Source organism: Schistocerca piceifrons, chromosome 6 (genome assembly GCF_021461385.2).
Source record: "Schistocerca piceifrons isolate TAMUIC-IGC-003096 chromosome 6, iqSchPice1.1, whole genome shotgun sequence".
NCBI lineage: Eukaryota > Metazoa > Arthropoda > Insecta > Orthoptera > Acrididae > Schistocerca > Schistocerca piceifrons.
In genome coordinates, this window is record NC_060143.1 from 348,424,227 (window position 1) to 348,443,733 (window position 19,507).

Sequence of the window (19,507 nt, forward strand, 5' to 3'; positions counted from 1 at the left end):
ACTTTCAGAAACGACTTCCTGACACTTAAATCTATACTCGATGTTAACAAATTTCTCTTCTTCAGAAACGATTTCCTTACCATTGCCAGTCTACATTTTATATCCTCTCTACTTCGACCATCATCAGTTATTTTACTCCCTAAATAGCAAAACTCCATTACTACTTTAAGTGTCTCATTTCCTAATCTAATCCCCTCAGCATCACCCGATTTAATTTGACTACATTCCATTATCCTCGTTTTGCTTTTGTTGATGTTCATCTTATATCCTCCTTTCAAGACACTGTCCATTCCGTTCAACTGCTCTTCCAAGTCCTTTGCTGTCTCTGACAGAATTACAATGTCATCAGCGAACCTCAAAGTTTTTACTTCTTCTCCATGAATTTTAATACCTGCTCCGAATTTTTCTTTTGTTTCCTTTACTGCTTGCTCAATATACAGATTGAATAACATCGGGGAGAGGCTACAACCCTGTCTCACTCCTTTCCCAACCACTGCTTCCCTTTCATGCCCCTCGATTCTTATAACTGCCATCTGCTTTCTGTACAAATAGTAAATAGCCTTCGGCTCCCTGTATTTTACCCCTGCCACCTTCAGAATTTGAAAGAGAGTAGTCCAGTTAACATTGTCAAAAGCTTTCTCTAAGTCTACAAATGCTAGAAACGTAGGTTTGCCTTTTCTTAATCTTTCTTCTAAGATAAGTCGTAAGGTTAGTATTGCCTCACGTGTTCCAACATTTCTACGGAATCCAAACTGATCTTCCCCGAGGTCCGCTTCTACCAGTTTTTCCATTCGTCTGTAAAGAATTCGCATTAGTATTTTGCAGCTGTGACTTATTAAACTGATAGTTCGGTAATTTTCACATCTGTCAACACCTGCTTTCTTTGGGATTGAAATTATTATATTCTTCTTGAAGTCTGTGGGTATTTCGCCTCACTCATACATCTTGCTCACCAGATGGTAGAGTTTTGTCATGACTGGCTCTCCCAAGGCCATCAGTAGTTTTAATGGAATGTTGTCTACTCCCGGGGCCTTGTTTCGACTCAGGTCTTTCAGTGCTCTGTCAAACTCTTCACGCAGTATCTTATCTCCCATTTCATCTTCATCTACATCCTCTTCCATTTCCATAATATTGTCCTCAAGTACATCGACCTTGTATAAACCCTCTATATACTCCTTCCACCTTTCTGCCTTCCCTTCTTTGCTTAGAACTGGGTTGCCATCTGAGCTCTTGATATTCATACAAGTGGTTCTCTTCTCTCCAAAGGTCTCTTTAATTTTCCTGTAGGCAGTATCTATCTTACCCCTAGTGAGACAAGCCTCTACATCCTTACATTTGTCCTCTAGCCATCCCTGCTTAGCCATTTTGCACTTTCTGTCGATCTCATTTTTGAGACGTTTGTATTCCTTTTTGCCTGCTTCATTTACTGCATTTTTATATTTTCTCCTTTCATCAATTAAATTCAATATTTCTTCTGTTACCCAAGGATTTCTATTAGCCCTCGTCTTTTTACCTACTTGATCGTCTGCTGCCTTCACTACTTCATCCCTCAGAGCTACCCATCCTTCTTCTACTGTATTTCTTTCCCCCATTCCTGTCAATTGTTCCCTTATGCTCTCCCTGAAACTCTGTAGAACCTCTGGTTCTTTCAGTTTATCCAGGTCCCATCTCCTTAAATTCCCACCTTTTTGCAGTTTCTTCAGTTTTAATCTACAGTTCATAACCAATAGATTGTGGTCAGAGTCCACACCTGCCCCTGGAAATGTCTTACAATTTAAAACCTGGTTCCTAAATCTCTGTCTTACCATTATGCAATCTATCTGATACCTTTTAGTATCTCCAGGATTCTTCCAGGTATACAATCTTCTTTTATGATCCTTGAACCAAGTGTTAGCTATGATTAAGTTATGCTCTGTGCAAAATTCTACAAGGCGGCTTCCTCTTTCATTTCTTCCCCCCCAATCCATATTCACCTACTATGTTTCCTTCTCTCCCTTTTCCTACTGACGAATTCCAGTCACCCATGACTATTAAATTTTCGTCTCCCTTCACTACCTGAATAATTTATTTTATCTCGTCATACATTTCATCTATTTCTTCATCATCTGCAGAGCTAGTTGGCATATAAACTTGTACTACTGTAGTAGGCATGGGCGTTGTGTCTATCTTGGCCACAATAATGCGTTCACTATGCTGTTTGTAGTAGCTGACCCGCATTCCTATTTTTTTATTCATTATTAAACCTACTCTTGCATTACCCCTATTTGATTTTGTATTTATAACCCTGTAATCACCTGACCAAAAGTCTTGTTCCTCCTGCCACCGAACTTCACTAATTCCCACTATATCTAACTTTAACCTATCCATTTCCCTTTTTAAATTTTCTAACCTACCTGCCCGATTAAGGGATCTGACATTCCACGCTCTGATCCGTAGAATGCCAGGTTTCTTTCTCCTGATAACGACGTCCTCTTGAGTAGTCCCCGCCCGGAGATCCGAATGGGGGACTATTTTACCTCCGGAATATTTTACCCAAGAGGGCGCCATCATCATTTAATCATACAGTAAAGCTGCATGTCCTCGGGAAAAATTACGGCTGTAGTTTCCCCTTGCTTTCAGCCGTTTGCAGTACCAGCACAGCAAGGCCGTTTTGGTTAATGTTACAAGGCCAGATCAGTCAATCATCCAGACTGTTGCCCCTGCAACTACTGAAAAGTCTGCTGCCCCTCTTCAGGAACCACATGTTTGTCTGGCCTCTCAACAGATACCTCTCCGTTGTGGTTGCACCTACGGTACGGCCATCTGTATCGCTGAGGCACGCAAGCCTCCCCACCAACGGCAAGGTCCATGGTTCATGGGGGGAGGTGTTGGCTTACAGAATTTATCAAATTTATGCATTGAGATTTTATTAATCACTTTCACTTTAAGAAATGAATGTTCTTATTTACTTCATGTTTTGTTTTGAACTTTGATATTGTTGTTGTCACCAAAATAGATAAAACCAATGTTGACATTACATCACTAACTGATAACTTTCCTGATTAAATGAACATTGTCGTTCAAGAATTTTTTATTTACGAAAAAGTTAGCTAACATGACAGCATGGCAATTGGTACAAATCTGGGAGAGAATCACATCTCAGTGTAGACCTAAAAACAAATCTTACAAGCCTATAAAAAGAGAAGGATGGAAATTTCTGAATATTTTAAAACAAAACTACATGATAATGGAAAGGTGTGGCTGAACATGAATAATTTTGGAGTAAAGGTAACAACTTGCTGAATGTGGTGACATTGAGTTGTTAATGGGCACATAAACAACACTGAAAACTTATAAGCTTTCAGATGAATTGTTTCTTGAACTAGAGGACGCGTGGCCCCTACAAGTGTCAATGCATTATGTATATTTGTACTCTAGCTTGAAAAAGGATTCACCTGAAAGCTAGCCAGTTTTCGGTGTTGTTTGTGTGTCTGACAATTACTAGTAGCATCCACTATTTGGTGAGTTGTTACCTTTACTCCTAAATTATTTATCAGAAATCAAGAATATATATACGAATTTAACTAAACAGGCACATATACATTAGTAAATGGCTAAAATGGTCACACAGTCACCTGGTCACAATTGCAGATTGTTTACGGAATGGTTTCCATGGGCAATAAAACTCTGGTTTTTAGTACCTCATATACCTCTCCTTTCACAGAGACATGTGCAACTAAAATCTTCTGTTCACAATCTGTGTCACTCTGAACAAAGGAGTCGAGCTTTTTGACACTTGTCTCCACAGTCATCATCAGAAGTAGAACACAACCACAAGACCAATTACGTCAAGCGGCAAGAAGAGCTAGCACCACATTTGAAACTGAGGCTCCCACATCCCTAGAAGCACCAAGCTTCCGTCTCTGCTTTCACTCAATATCCAAGTATTTCACACATTTTTTACTAAACTAAACTCCATCCAAACAGGCCTTGGAAGGCCCAACAGTACAGACTGGCTGCCTCAGGCCACAGGTGTCACTGGATGTGGATACGGAGGGGTATGTGGTCAGCACACCACTCTCCCAGCCGTAAGTAAGTTTATGAGAACGGAGCCACTACTTCTCAATCAAGTAGCTCCTCAGTTTGTCTCACAAGGTCGGAGTGCACCCTGCTTGCCAACCGTGCTCGGCAGACTGGATGGTCACCCATCCAGGTGCTAGCTCAGCCCAACAGTGCTTAACTTCGGTGATCTGAAGGGAACTTGTGTCACAACTGCGACAAGGCTATTGACCACATAATTATAACTGAAGTTAAAAATTTAAAATGCGTCACAATCTACTCATTGAGCAGTATAACCTTACACTAAGCCAAGTATTTAAGTTAGAAACTATATACAGTGAAACCTCTTTATAACATTCCCCCATATAATGTTTTCCTCTATGTTACGTCCATTTTTTTGGTCCCGACTAAAAGCCCATATAAACAATGTTAAATTTTGCTCTTTACTGCGTTTCCTCTATATTACAATTTCCTCCATGTAACGCTCATATTTTTGGAACCCTGGTCAATTATTTAGCTCTTTATAATGTTTAAGTGACTGGATGTAGACGCATCATTTTCCATTCCATGGATTCACAGTTTGCACCGGCTCAGATAGCTCATATGTCAGCGGCACGACCCGGTCATGTGACGTGACACACATTCTGCTTCCGATCTTTTTGGCGCCATTTCAGTTGATGCTTTGTATTTGTAGCGTGTTGTGTGAGCTGAGAAGCAAACAGTTTGTTTGTCTAGTAAGAGTGTGTCTTCGATATAATTTTTTTAATAATCGGTGGACATGAGTGAGAAGTGGAGGAACATCTCTATGGAAGAGAAGGTTTCTGTTATTAGAAAAGGCCTTGAATTTGATGGACCAAAGAAAACCATGAAGCCAGCAGACCTCACAATTGAAGCTGAATATTTTACAGGTAATGAATTTAATTAAGTACTCGTGGAGGGAAGTGAGTGCTGAAACTATTAAAAACTGTTTCAGAAAAGCGGGATTCTGTGAGAATGAGATGGCAGCTCCTGTGGAAGATGTTGCAAGTGATTTGCAAGAGTTTCAGGAATTAATAGGCAGTGATTCTGTCATTTTTGAGGACTTTGTGGCTGTGGATGACAATGTGGCAACCACAGGAGTAAAAAGTATTGAGGAGCTGACTGCAGAGAGAAACTTGGAGAATTATTGTGGTAGTGAAAGTGACAGTGACAGGGAAGATGACCCTGTGCCCTCATATACTAAGGCAGCTGAAGCCTTTAAAACATTCAGGCGATACATGATGGGCCCCAGACTTGAGGACAGAACAGTAGTTCAACTTGCTCATTTCGAGCAAGAAATGATTGCCATAGAGTCTAGGAGAAATAGAAAACAAACATGCTGGCTTGAATATTTTAAAAAATCTTAGGTATGTGATTTTCAGATTGCATGGGTTCCTAGAGTTTTATGCAAATTTAAGTTCCGTTTCATAATTTAATTATTAAAATAATTTTTTGTAACTAATTCTTTTTTAAACTGTACCATTTACTGTGTTTTTATGTAATATGTTCAGTATATCATAAACAAAATTGGCTCATATTCTATAAGAGGGTCAACTGAAGAATGGGATACCACCTGTCAGCTTTGGACGGTGATGTCATATCTTAAGAATCTGTTATAAATTTTTACAGTACAAACTGATCCATTTACTTTCACCCATCCATCTACCGGGCCCCATGTTTTAATTACTAAAAACTAATCATTTGATACATTGATCATTTTCAATGAATATCATATTACAGTGTTGTGAAAATTTGAAATGTCATCTGGCACCATTTGTCAAAGCTGGTTAGTGGTATCCCAGTCTTCAGTAATGCCCTATAATTATTATTTGGAAGCCTTCCTCTTTATAGTGTTTTCCTCTATACAGTGTTCAGAATTTGTGGTCCCTTGAAAATCATTATATAGAGGTTTCACTGTATGTCTTGAGGTCTTGAGGCAGTGTAACTCACAGTGCGCAAATTATCCAGATTATGCTCTTTCACTATTTGAGAATGAGAGCACTTAACGAGTTTCAATAAATTTTAAACATATTTTCAAACCGTTTTGAAACTTTTCCTTGCCTACCCCCCCCTCTTTTCCACTGAAATAATGAAAGGAGAAACATTTTCGTTCTTCATACATTAAAAGTTCAGCATGAAGCACTTACTTCTTTACTACTAATTTCGCTGATAGTATCCAGATACACCACAGGTCATACCTACAAAATTATGTCATTGTGTGACACATCATTCAGGATATGTCATTGTGTGACACAACATTCAGGAGATATGACATCATACACACATGATGCTTCAAATTCACATACACCCATCCAGATTTAGGTTTTCCACGAATTCCCTAAACTGCTTGAGGCAAATGTCAGGATGGAACATTTGAAAGTGTATGACTGATTTCTTTCCCAATCCCTCCCTAAAATGAACTCGTGTTCTGTTTCTAATGACCTAGATGTCAATGGAATGATAAACGAATCTTTCACTTTTAACAGTCATTTGTAAGGTGATAAGACATCTGAAGCTAATTTATCTACATCTACATCTACATTTATACTCCGCAAGCCACCCAACGGTGTGTGGTGGAGGGCACTTTACATGCCACTGTCTTTACCTCCCTTTCCTGTTCCAGTCGCGTATGGTTCGCGGGAAGAACGACTGTCTGAAAGCCTCCGTGCGCGCTCTAATCTCTCTAATTTTACATTCGTGATCTCCTCGGGAGGTATAAGTAGGGGGAAGCAATATATTTGATACCTCATCCAGAAACGCACCCTCTCGAAACCTGGCGAGCAATCTACACCGCGATGCAGAGCGCCTCTCTTGCAGAGTCTGCCACTTGAGTTTATTAAACATCTCCGTAACGCTATCACGGTTACCAAATAACCCTGTGACGAAACGCGCCGCTCTTCTTTGGATCTTCTCTATCTCCTCCGTCAAACCGATCTGGTATGGATCCCACACTGATGAGCAATACTCAAGTATAGGTCGAACGAGTGTTTTGTAAGCCACCTCCTTTGTTGATGGACTACATTTTCTAAGCACTCTCCCAATGAATCTCAACCTGGTACCCGCCTTACCAACAATTAATTTTATATGATCATTCCACTTCAAATCGTTCCGCACGCATACTCCCAGATATTTTACAGAAGTAACTGCTACCAGTGTTTGTTCCGCTATCATATAATCATACAATAAAGGATCCTTCTTTCTATGTATTCGCAATACATTACATCTGTCTATGTTAAGGGACAGTTGCCACTCCCTGCACCAAGTGCCTATCCGCTGCAGATCTTCCTGCATTTCGCTACAATTTTCTAATGCTGCAACTTCTGTATGTATACATGGGAGTTCACTTCTGTAAAGAATGGGAGAAAGGGGATGGGGGGGGGGGGGTTAATGATAATATCTTAAATCAGTAGATTTAATTCACAGTTACGAAAGGACAACTTTGACATGAATTGGCTGCCAGTGATAGGTAAACTATTAACTGTTTAACCATATGTATCTCTATGACTTATCTGTCATGTCTGTGAACATAATATGCTGCCACCAGCCTTATACCTTTATTTCTGATGGCTCTCGCAGCAGACCACATTGAAAAAAAAATTAAGAACTAACTTAATGCATTAGATACAAAACAATGATGACATCACTGTTTCACGGGTATAGCATTTGATTCACATACCTCTGTAAAATTTAACCATGTTGGAAACATTTCATCTTACTGAAATACAATGGGTGGTTTTAAGTAATATAGATACTTCCCAAACAGCTTGATTTCATAATACTGGTACTGCCTGATGATGACTTGCACTCAAAACTAGTTGCAGGAAGATTAATAAAATGTGTTGTTGCTACTGTTGTTTAAAATGGTGTCTTTCTTTAAGTTTACAAGAGCTGCAGGACCCAATGCACAGAAATTACTCTTCGCAAGGAGTTTCTTCTTTGTTATACAATACAAAAGGGGCTGCAATGAAATTAAATATGCAGAAATAAAATGGATAGCAAACAAATGGAAGCAATAAAAGGCAGGAAAAAAATTCACAGCAATAAAAGGCAGGAAAAAGTCACATACACACATATATAGAAAGAAGTTATAAACGTTTACCCTGAAGAAGCATAGGAAGGAGGTGAAGTAACATCTGTTTCTGGTGAACCTACATAAACTGGAATCCTTGAGTGTTTGCTACAAAAACAAAATCAAATCTGTGATATTTGTAGGTGAGATTTCAAGTTTGCAAGAAACTTAATATTCTCTTAACAGTGATTGAGTTTGCAGATTTTGGGAAAATATTCAAACTTTCTCAATAAATCTAACGTCAAATCAGAAAAGTTAGAGTTTTCAAAAATTGCTTTGATTAGACTCATTCAATGATTGCACTGAATTTTTTTGAATTTAGAAGCCCAGTTTCATTTACTGAAAATACAAAGTCCTTCCACTTGAGTGTGCAAGTGCTCAATTATATGTCTACTCAAGTGCCCATAAAATATAAGCAGTTGTCACATATGTTGTTTGTGTTGTTGGAAAACAACAATCACATTTAAGACCATCAACAGTGTGGCACAACAAATACACGAGGACAGCCACGGAACCCAAATTCCAACACCACAGTCATAACCCATCTAATTCCTCTGCACAATGTATCACCCAATTTTATTTACCTATTTCGTGTGCCAGTAGACGATGATACATGTGATGCTGTGTGAACTGTTTCTAACCTAAAAATTATTATTTGAATTACAATATTATCTGCACATTCAATTATCAAAAACAAACAAACAAAAAACTTATTTTCTTAACTTCAATATAAGAATCTGATGTATGAACATAAAGACATCTGGTACAAAGCGTAAATGTTCAACATTTAAGTTCCCTATTTCCATGGACCTAAGCGCACAACTCAACTTACAAACTGATGAATAACAAAGAGTTTCATACAGTCACTGTCTTATTCAAAATTGATGGCAGATTTTTGAAACTTTGTACATACTGCTTCATATATCCTAAGTGAGTACAAAAGAACATCATGGAGGGAAGATAATGGATAAAGTGGCAGTTCTCCCTTCCCATTCATATACCCTTTTTTTTTTTTTTTTTTTTTGGGGGGGGGGGGGGGGGGGGGGGTGGCAGGAGGGATGTCTTCCAATTCCACCACATGCAATTGTTTACAATACGAGCTAATATAATCCTCCTCTCCACTATCATTACTTTCTCTTCATTTTTTGAGATCTAGCAAAGTAATTCCTTGGAGTACTGACCATCCAATACTATCTCCTGCTATATATCCCAGCCACCTCTAATTCAATTTCATTAGTTATCAATTATGTTGCCTCTATCATTTGTTTGCTTCTCTGCCTCTTCCAGTAATGCCCAATATAACTCCCCTTTGCTTGCCAAGCTGAATGGTTTTCACACAGTAATTTCATGTTTCCTAACTGTACATCAAAACAGATCGTGAACTTTCCACTTCAGGCACATTGGATTCTTCACTTAGAAAACTCTGTTTTGTTTCACAAAAGCACTCCTGGACACTTTTACTCATCTATTTATGTATTTTGATGCCCATTCTTTCACTGTCTTCAACTGCCTTACATAAGCACACCAGACAAAAAATTATTCAACTCAGGAGACATCACATTAATATATAGGGTTGTGAGTCGTGCTTGGGTTGCTCAGATGGTCAAATCCGCGAAAGGCAAAGGTCCTGAGTTCGAGTCTCAGACTGGCACACAGTTTTAATATGCCAGGAAGTTTCACATAAATATATCATTATTATTGCCACAGAACAACAGATGTGTCTACAGCATACAGATTGTGAAGATATAGAAGAAGGAGCAATACTCAGTCACCAAGAATGCTGAAGTAAACACTTACTTCATATTCGCCATAACCAGAATGAGTGAGCTCAAGTCATAGTGAAAAAGCATCACATGAATAACGAAAGAGCAGCACCCTCCACACAATGTGAGTTAAACACCTCACTGGGTCATCAGTGCACAAGAAGTCTTGCCAGATGACACAACACACCTTCAGTCAGGTAGTGTCCAGTTTCTCTGACCCACTGAAGTCATGTAGCTTTTTACGCCTCTGTGAGCAATGGCCATTCGTTAGGAACTCGACCCACAATGTCAACTGCATGCAGTTCCCTTTGTAATCTTCACTCAGAAACTTGTTGAAACTGATCTGCATACCCTGACAACAGCAATTCCTGTCGAGTTTGAGACCAACTGTCCCTGATGTGGTATTACACTTGTTGTGAGTTATTGTCAGTTAGGATATTCTAATGACCATATTCTTATGTCATATTACATGGCTGCTAGTGGTATACTATCCTTACAAACACACTGGATACTCTGGGTGAAACATCAACTACTGCACAACTTCATTCACTGAGTCATCATTGGCACAATAGCTCCTCTCTACCACTGTCACATCTGCATATTTACTCATATTACTGCACCGATTCCAATCAATTTACTGGCACCTATACACTACGTCAATGCTGCGACTTATGTCAGAGGTGGAGTGTCACACAACTGGCTGATAGCCAGTCATGTGGTGCTTCACCAGTTCCAAATTGACCAATGTGCTCTTTTAAGGCAATGATTAGCATTTTGTCTGATGAGCTTACATAAACTCATAGTAATTCTACAACTCTGCTGTTAATTTATTCTGTCTGTAATAATTACAGTTTAAGACATTTAACCCCACTTTAAAACTCTGTCTATTAAGTTCTTCTATTTGGCAATAGAGGCAAACGGTACAATGTTATCAGGAAAATTTAGATGACCAACTAGTCTTTCACCTCTGAATTTCTCATTTCCTGGTATGCTACGATCGTCATAATAATGAAAATTGGAAAATCTGTCCCAGAAACATGAGATACTATGCATGACAATTAAATGGCTCTACTGTGTTGCTTTCCTTCAAAATCAAATACTCCAACACTTGTGGCCTTTATTCTATTCCATATCCTTTACACACCATGATAACTAAGAAATGAAGGCATGTAATGGTGCCATTACTTCTCTTCAAATGTGGTATTCTGGTAACATTTAAGAATAAGAATCTTTGGTCATTCAAGGTACAACTAAATACATTCAAAGTATCAAGTAAAATGTGTGTGTTTGTACCTCGAGGAAGAACCACTGGCAGGACTGAGAAGCCCCGTCGGCGTTCGTGGCCTGCTGCCCCCTGTCGGTGTTCGAGGCCGGCTGCCCCCAGGTGTGCCATTCACAGGAGCTGTGAGTTTACGCGAACTGCTACCAGAGGTTCCACCCCTGGCTGGTGGTGTTGCTGCAGCACCAACTGTTCGCCTCTGTACTGGAATACGGCTTGGTGTACCTTCGTCTGAAACACAAAATATGCGCAATAACAATACTGATAATGTTCTGATCCTTAGTACCCACAAACTGTTTAACTACCCACGAGAATAAAATTTAAGGCAGAAACATGGCAACCGATAAATAGTAACAACTTTACTCCATATGAGTACAGAACTATTGGGTGGTTATAATTAAAGTGCAGCTGCTCACAGAGATCTGGTGTGGGCTGTCATATGGCAGTGCAGCTTTGTAGTACACTAACACATAAATGTGGAACACATTTACACTGGAAAACAAATTAGCTACAATTGCGGCCACCAAACACAAATCTGGCACGTTACGTTGTTTTTATGGCAGTACGACATCAGCACTGTCATTTGAGAAGCCATAATGTGACTGAACAGTTGGCTACTGAGAAAAGAGATTGTGTGCTATTAGTGAAACTGTTTCATATGAACTGCAGCAATTAGAGTGCTGAACTGAGACGGTATTGATGACTGAACAATCTGAGGAGATGCTCAATGTCATTAAATTGGAGAACATGAGTGAGCTTTGTGTGGCACCTGGAAGACCAAGGTACCCTTTCCCAGTGGAAGTTACTGACAAAGTTTCTGTAGATGTAACTGACCATGAACCGCATGACCTTGGTAATGCTAATGCTCATTTTGTGCCATGAGGAATGTCCATCCCATGGTCAACAGTACGGAACAGTTTGCAGTCTATATATATTATCACCCATGCAAGATCCGGACTTGGAACTAACTGAAACCTCATTATGCAGCACAACATTCAGAATTTGCTCTTTGATTTCTGGCACAGGTTGAAGTTGATGACATGTGGCCGGGCAAAATTCTGTGAAGTGACGAGGCACATTTTTCACTACCAGGTGCAGTGAATATGCATAATTTCCAAATTTGGGGCAGTGTTAAACAGTGTGTTGTGTACTAAGAGCAATTGCACTCACTGTATGTGAATGTGTAGTGTGGATTCACATGCATTGTTATTCTTGGTCCATTCACCTTTTCAGAGGATACGTCCAGAGGGACTGTCAAGTGTACCATGACGTCTGAACGTTATCAAGACCTTCTTACATAGCATGTGATTCCTGTTGCAGAAGACGATAACTGTGTAGAAACCCCTGTTTTCATGCAAGATGGGGCAATGCCTCACATTGCTCTCCTAATGAAAGATCTGCTTAACGCAAACTTCCACAAACATGTTATCTCCAATGGTTTTCCAAATGCATGACTTGCAAGATCACTCGATCTGAACCCATGTGACTTTTGGCTCTGGGTACATCTAAAAGAATGTGTTTACCTAGAACACTTTCCATCCCTACCTGATCTGAAGGCCAGTGTGCAGGAACACCTTGCTCAGATTGCCCCAGAACTGTTGCGAGCAACTGTTCATGACATCATTTTGCAGATGCAGTACTTGGCTGACATCTCTGATACTCATACTGAATAAACTGTGTATGCAGAAGTTAATAATAAAATCAACATTATGCCTTGTTCACTTATTTGACCTTTTTAGCATATATTGGTTCTGCATCGACACATTAGAATATCTTCCACATGATAATTACAGCCCATACTGGACCTCTGAGTGGCTGTACTTTAATTAAAACCACCCAGTACAGGAGGGATGCAGAGGATGAACATGCTGCTGTCTTAACAAACAGATTGCTCATTATACAACAAACAAAATTTGTGATTGAAATGATGGATGCAGTATGTTGTCTTGGGTGGAGAGTTAGTCCCTGACAGAAGTAGAAGTAATTTCAGCCATACCTCAGGCACGTGTTTTGGGACCTTTGTTGCTCGTATTGTACACAGACGACCTGATGAACAATACTAATAGTAATTTCTGACTTTTTGCAGAAGATGCAGTTACCTATAATGAAATACTACTTTAGAAATGCTGCACATACACATCCAGTCATATCTTGAAAAGATTCTAAAGTGGTGCAAATACTGGAAACTTGTTTTAAATGTTCAGAAATATACAACCACACACTTGACAAAATGCGGAAAAATAATACGTTATGACTACAATGTGAATGAATTGCAACTGGAATTAATCAATCAACATTCTGTAGTGCTACGAAACGGAGTGATCGCATAGTCTGAACTGTAAGTAAGGCAGGTAGCAGACCTCAGTTCATTGGCAGGATACCCAATTTCATTTGCTGAAGTAAGTATAGTAACCTGACACATTTTTAAGTAATTGATTTGAGTAGGTGTCTCATCATTTTTATTATTAGGAGATTGAAATTCAAAGTGAGCAAATAACATAATACTCTATCAAGATTATTGCGCCACCCAAACAACAAGACCACCTTGAGTAATTCGATAAGCTCACACTTCACAAAATTCAGCAGTGAAGTTTAGAATTTAGCACACAACATTGGTATACATTCTAATGTTTCCAGTGGCATTGCTTAAAATTATTACTAGTAGTTAGGTTATTTGATCTTTTTTATGCCCACAACTTCAAAATCTCTTTCTTTAAATAAGTTGTCACTTACATATCTCAAGAGTGATTACTTTCAAGTGCCTACACCAAAGCAAACTTTCTTCAGGAAACTTTCAACAAGAAGTATTTTACCTGTGCTGTCAAGAGAGAGGGTGGATCCGTGCCTACTGGGAGGCTTACTGCCCTGGCGACTACCTGGTCTCGAACCCGCTCTGCTTCCTGCCTTGCTGCCAGGCAGGCTTCCTCCTGGAACATAACATACTTCTTGTTGATCTTTTCATCTGCTGACATAACTATTTTTGTCTGAAAGCTAACCACATACATACATTCAGAGCATAGGAATAGCACTTAAATACAAACAAAAGTAATAAAAAATTCCTAACCCAGTAAACAGTACAGTCATTTGGTTTAATGTAAAATTCAAGTACTAAAAACAAAATTTCATCGAAATGACAATGAATCAGTAGAACATTGGTATTAATTGCTTATAACCGTGGAATACCAAAACAGTTCATGGCAGATACTTCACTCTCCTAATTATTTTTTGGTTGGCCACATTCCTTACATACTTCTAACTAGTCAACAGAAGGTACACATATTACACCACATGTACTGACAAAAAGACACGTAATAAAATCAAACTCGGACAACAAACTTGACCACCATCCTGGAAATATGAAAAGTCTGGCAAAAATAAATATATCAAATGTAACAGCCTAACTGCAAAATTGATAGAATTCTGCAGCACTATCCTTGATAATTCATTACAATGCTACAAAATTAATCACAGTATGCTAAACATAATTTTTATCCATCATCACAGAATGTCAATCACAAACATTTAGAAGTAATGGAGACAACTTGCTGAATAGCAGAAGTTTTGAGTTGTCACTAAGCGCACACAAATGAGAAAAATTCGCTAGCTTTCAGAATAAAGCCTTTGTTCAAAGCATGCACGCACACACATACACGTGCCTGCACACACATACACAGTGCTAGTGGCTCGGTTGGAGGGAGCAAGATTGTTGGCTAGGAATGCGAGGAGGGAGGGGTGACAGGTGCAAAGTCTAGGCCTGTGACGCACAGGTAGTGGAGCTGGTGGGATGCGGAACACAATGTAGGTAATGCAGAGACATGGATTGGGAGTGGGCTACAGGACAGAGGAAGGGGAGATTGTTGGGTAGTGGAGGTGGGGGCAGCGGGTTAACGGAGATCGAGACGAGTTGGGTTACAGGATTGTCTGTGAACGCCCTCAAAAGACTGCCAGCATGCAGGACAAGGGAAGTCTCGTCATTGTAGATATGCCACTCACAAATCGCCAGGCTGTATGGCACTCACATGGCACCCTCCTATGCCAACACTTTCATGAGCCACCTAGAGGAAACCTTCCTTGCCTCCCAAAACCCCGAATCCACAGTCTTCCAACTCCAGTCCTGTCACAGGCTTATTCTGTTTCAACAGAGGCTGGAGCACCAGTGAAAGCAGCCATGTCAAATACCAACTCTGATGCAATCTGTGTACAGTCCTTTTATGTTGGTGCTGAAAACACTACACTCAGTTTCAAAGGCTGCTTCACAAACCAGGCAACCTGGATGCTTTCCTCAACAATTAGCATTCCTGAACTATGCAGATGGGACTTACTCTTGCAACACATCCTTCATTCCTGTAACTCTCCTGGCCTCAATCACAGTTAACGCATTGTCCTCACTCACCTCACCCAACAGTTTCCTCTGTTCTGTCCATCCCCCCCCCCCCCCCCCCCCCCTTCAATTCACATCACTTCATCGTGCGCCACACACCACCGACTCGAGCCTTGCATGTAACATGCCTAGCCCATCCAATTGCCAGCCCTCCCTCCCGTAGTCCCTACCAGCAAACCTGCTACCTCCCTCTGAGCTGCTAGCTAACCATCTCCAACCCCCTTCCTGTCTCCTACCTCTCCTGTCCTCTACCCACCCAACATGACTCGAACCCCAACCCACCCTAGTCCATCTGCCAATATGCGATCCCAGCACTGTTTGTGTGACACAATGTAAGGATATTTTGTGTGTGTGTGTGTGTGTGTGTGTGTGTGTGTGTGTGTGTGTGTGTGTGTGTGAGGGGGGGGGGGGGGGGGGTGCGAGCGCACGCATGTGCGCCCTGTAGATCAACAAAGGATTCATTCTAAATGCTATCAAGCCAACTTCCTGTTTTGCACTGTCTGTCGATGACTCTGCTATTCAGTGAGTGGTCTCCTTTGAGGTCTACCAGAACTTTTCAACTAAAAAGATTTATATATTCACCAAGGCCAACAACAAATTTCATGGCCTTACTTGGTTCACTTGCACTGTTATCAATAAATGCTTCATAAGCCCACATTTGACGAGTAGAAATGGAAAATGTTCCTAGTGCCATTTTTTCACAAAACTCATTTCAAATGCTATTGTGTTTTCAGTACTCTGCTGCAAGTACCTCTCTGGGGTTCCAAAGTTTAAAAGGTATGAGAAGTGGTTTTTGTTGACTACAATTCCCCTCATTAAAAACCTAATGCTGCATTTCTGTACATGCAATACCACAAATAAAATGTAAAGCCCCAGCATTAACGGGACTTGGAAGAACGAAGAAGAAGAAGAAGAAGCAGAAGAAGAAGAAGAAGCAGAAGAAGAAGAAGAAGAAATTGTTCTTCCTGCTATTTTGTCATAAGCTGACATTTCTGAGAATGGCACTGTCTGTGAAATACAAGTTGATTCTTGCAAAGAAGAAAACAACGACCAGCCACTGTTATTAATGCTATTTATTTACAGTTACCATCACCAGTTGCAAACCAACAGTTTCATCTTCAGGTGGCTATTCACATTTATGTTATATTGTTGTCATTTACATTAGATGTTGGAGAAAATGGTCAACAACAATTGTAATATAAACTGGCTATTTGTGTAAATCTATAGTGTTAGTAACTGTGTCCTTGCAAGAAACAATTTATAAAAACTTTCTTACTGGCACTTAGATCCGTTAAGTTTCCTGGCATGGCACATGGTATGTTCTTAATAAAGTACTTATATTCTAACTTGTCTCATTCTTATTTGTGATGATGTGATATTGCAATATCTTCTCAATTGTTCAGATACAAATTAGTTATGTAGAAACAGAGATACATCATTATTTCATTTTCCTGACAAATGTTAGATGTGGCACTTAGGAATAATGATCAATAATTGAAGAGTAGAAATGGAAAACTTTCTCTAAGTATTGAGATTTTCCTCAACATTAAACAAAACTTTCAGGATCATAACAATATTTAATTATTATTTATTTAATGATATATATTTATTACAAAAAACAAAAGTCAATAAAAACTAGGTACATATCAATAAACTTTTGAGATTACTGCTACTGTTTAAGGAAAAGCATTGCGAACATCAACTTTTTTCTTCAGTATTTCACCTTCCTACACTCTAGCACTTCAGGCATACGTAAATATTCTTCACAGGACTGTTTTTGATACCTGGAGTCAAGCTGGATCTAGGAGGAGCAGACCCCTTCCGCAAAGGCCTTGGCAGAGTGCTTTCATTGTCACTCAGTGAGTCAGGTGTCCGCGCACCACCAGAAAATGACGAGCGTCCTGATGGTCGACCCATAGGTACACTGCGGGCACTTCTCTCTCGCACCTAATTTTTGAGTATCAAAGAAATAACTGAGTTATGGACTAACCTTCATGTATGATAGTATAAACACATATACACAAAATAAAATATATAAATAAATAAAATTGAGAGGCTCCCAAGATGTGCAATGGTGTGTTAGGACTAGCTTAGTTATTTTTGATACTTTTAACTATCTTTTCACTGCCAGATTAATAGAGGTGGAAACAAAATTTTACAAGATCTAAGAAATTAAATGACTGACTGACTGGTTGACTCATCAAGCTGGCAATACAGGAATCTAGCCCACGACTCTTTTGGCACTAAATATAGTGTATTGCTACTGTGGAAACTTACTAACAGCATGCTCTTTTTAATGGTATGCATGTCAACGTGAACTTCAGTAGTTCATCATTCCACCTTCCAGCTTTGGGAATTGTATTAGCTGCCATTTGAAGTCAGGCCTAAAGCCTAATTTCATTTCTATGCTTGTTCTTTCAGTTATGTTAATGGTAATCATCAATTTTTCCAAACAAAAATAGCGATTTTTAAAAAAGGCTATAGAAACGATGTAACTGGAGTGAATGGTGACACAGTACGCTCTCATTATCAATGTGTGTTTATAGACTGTGTACATTACGACTGCCTGCAAGCCTCTCACAACTATGTTCTGTCCAAAGCTAACTCATACAAAAAGGTATGGCAAACACTTCTACCATGCTTAATCTGACACAAAGCTGAAGTCTCTTTATTTGAGTTATATCACAATATAATCTTTTCCTCTATTTCTTCAACTGTTCTATATATTTCACTCATAAGACATGAAGTGGCTGAAGTCATACACATACAACCATTAACAAATGCTCACTAAAGTAACTGATTGTGATTTAACAGAAGTAAAACTTTGGATAATATTAAGGTGCATCTGGTCTAACCACATAAAAATCATTGAGCCCAAAAAATTAAATATCATATGAGTGTAAAATATGGGGGATTTTATAAATGCTTGTCCACATCAACACCACTGCACATCCTCAAAACAGTGTTTTTAATGTAAAAATATTTAACATGAAACAAAAAAGAAACAGTAATATAAACACAGGTTTTTCATGACATTAAAATACATGTTTGTTATTGCAACAGACACATGTAGGGAGAGAATAATATGTTTGTCTAAGAAAACTACCATATAATTTGCTATTTAAAAAAATGCAGAAGGAATAGAGTGAGAGGTGGACGGTGAGGAATGACACCAACTATAACACTTCCTTTTATTAAACTTGTCATTCATAGATAATCTTTTCCTGATTTAACCAATGCTACAACTTCACAGTAAAAATTACAATGAGACAGAACAACCGCGCAGTATTATCCTTTAGGAGGCAAAATTCATATTAAAGCTGATGCAAACATTCAAGAATAGAGTGTAGTAATCAAGCTTTTTAGAAGTAAATAGTTTCCCTCTTCAGAAAGGACAAAGGAATGCCTAGTATAATAGGCACTTCTGAACTCCCTTGCAATCTGTTGCCACAGTTCTATCACTATTTCTGGCAGGTAGAAGAAACATTTGCTCTCAAGAAGTAGGATTTATATTTATGTAGTCAGCTAGGACAGTGTACTATTTTCTACATTAAGAATTCCTGTAGACACTAATAGCAATTTTGCCTCCTGAAGGTAAGTACTGGCCACACATTCATTCTCATTACAATTTTGCAAGTTTTCTTGACTGAATTGCTGAGGAGGTGGGGAATGGGGGTGAGAGCTGTGGCTCAGCAGACAGGGAATTTTATGTATGAACTCAAGCGCATTTTACAATGCATCAGCCTGTAAATGTGTTACGCTAACCTGAAGAATGAATCTCTCATCAGCCAGTTCATAATAAATCTTACTGTCCTTTTCCAATCAAGGAACGCTTTGTACTATTTTACATAATTAAAGATCATTTCATCCTCTTAAAACACTGATGTGAACACCCAACTTGACTGAAGAGATTTTCAAGTCATCTGGTGTGTTGAAAATTTGGTCCCCAATTGCCACAG

General features: G+C 39.2%; 1 protein-coding gene across 1 annotated transcript in view; it reads right to left on the minus strand.

Moving 5' to 3' along the window:
- The window catches only part of LOC124803383, a 514,737-nt gene that overhangs the window by 9,392 nt on the left and 485,838 nt on the right, over positions 1–19,507 (minus strand). Inside the window, 4 exon segments of the mRNA XM_047264568.1 lie at positions 8,156–8,233; positions 11,182–11,398; positions 13,981–14,094; positions 17,333–17,495. Coding sequence (XP_047120524.1) covers positions 8,156–8,233; positions 11,182–11,398; positions 13,981–14,094; positions 17,333–17,495 — 572 coding nt within the window.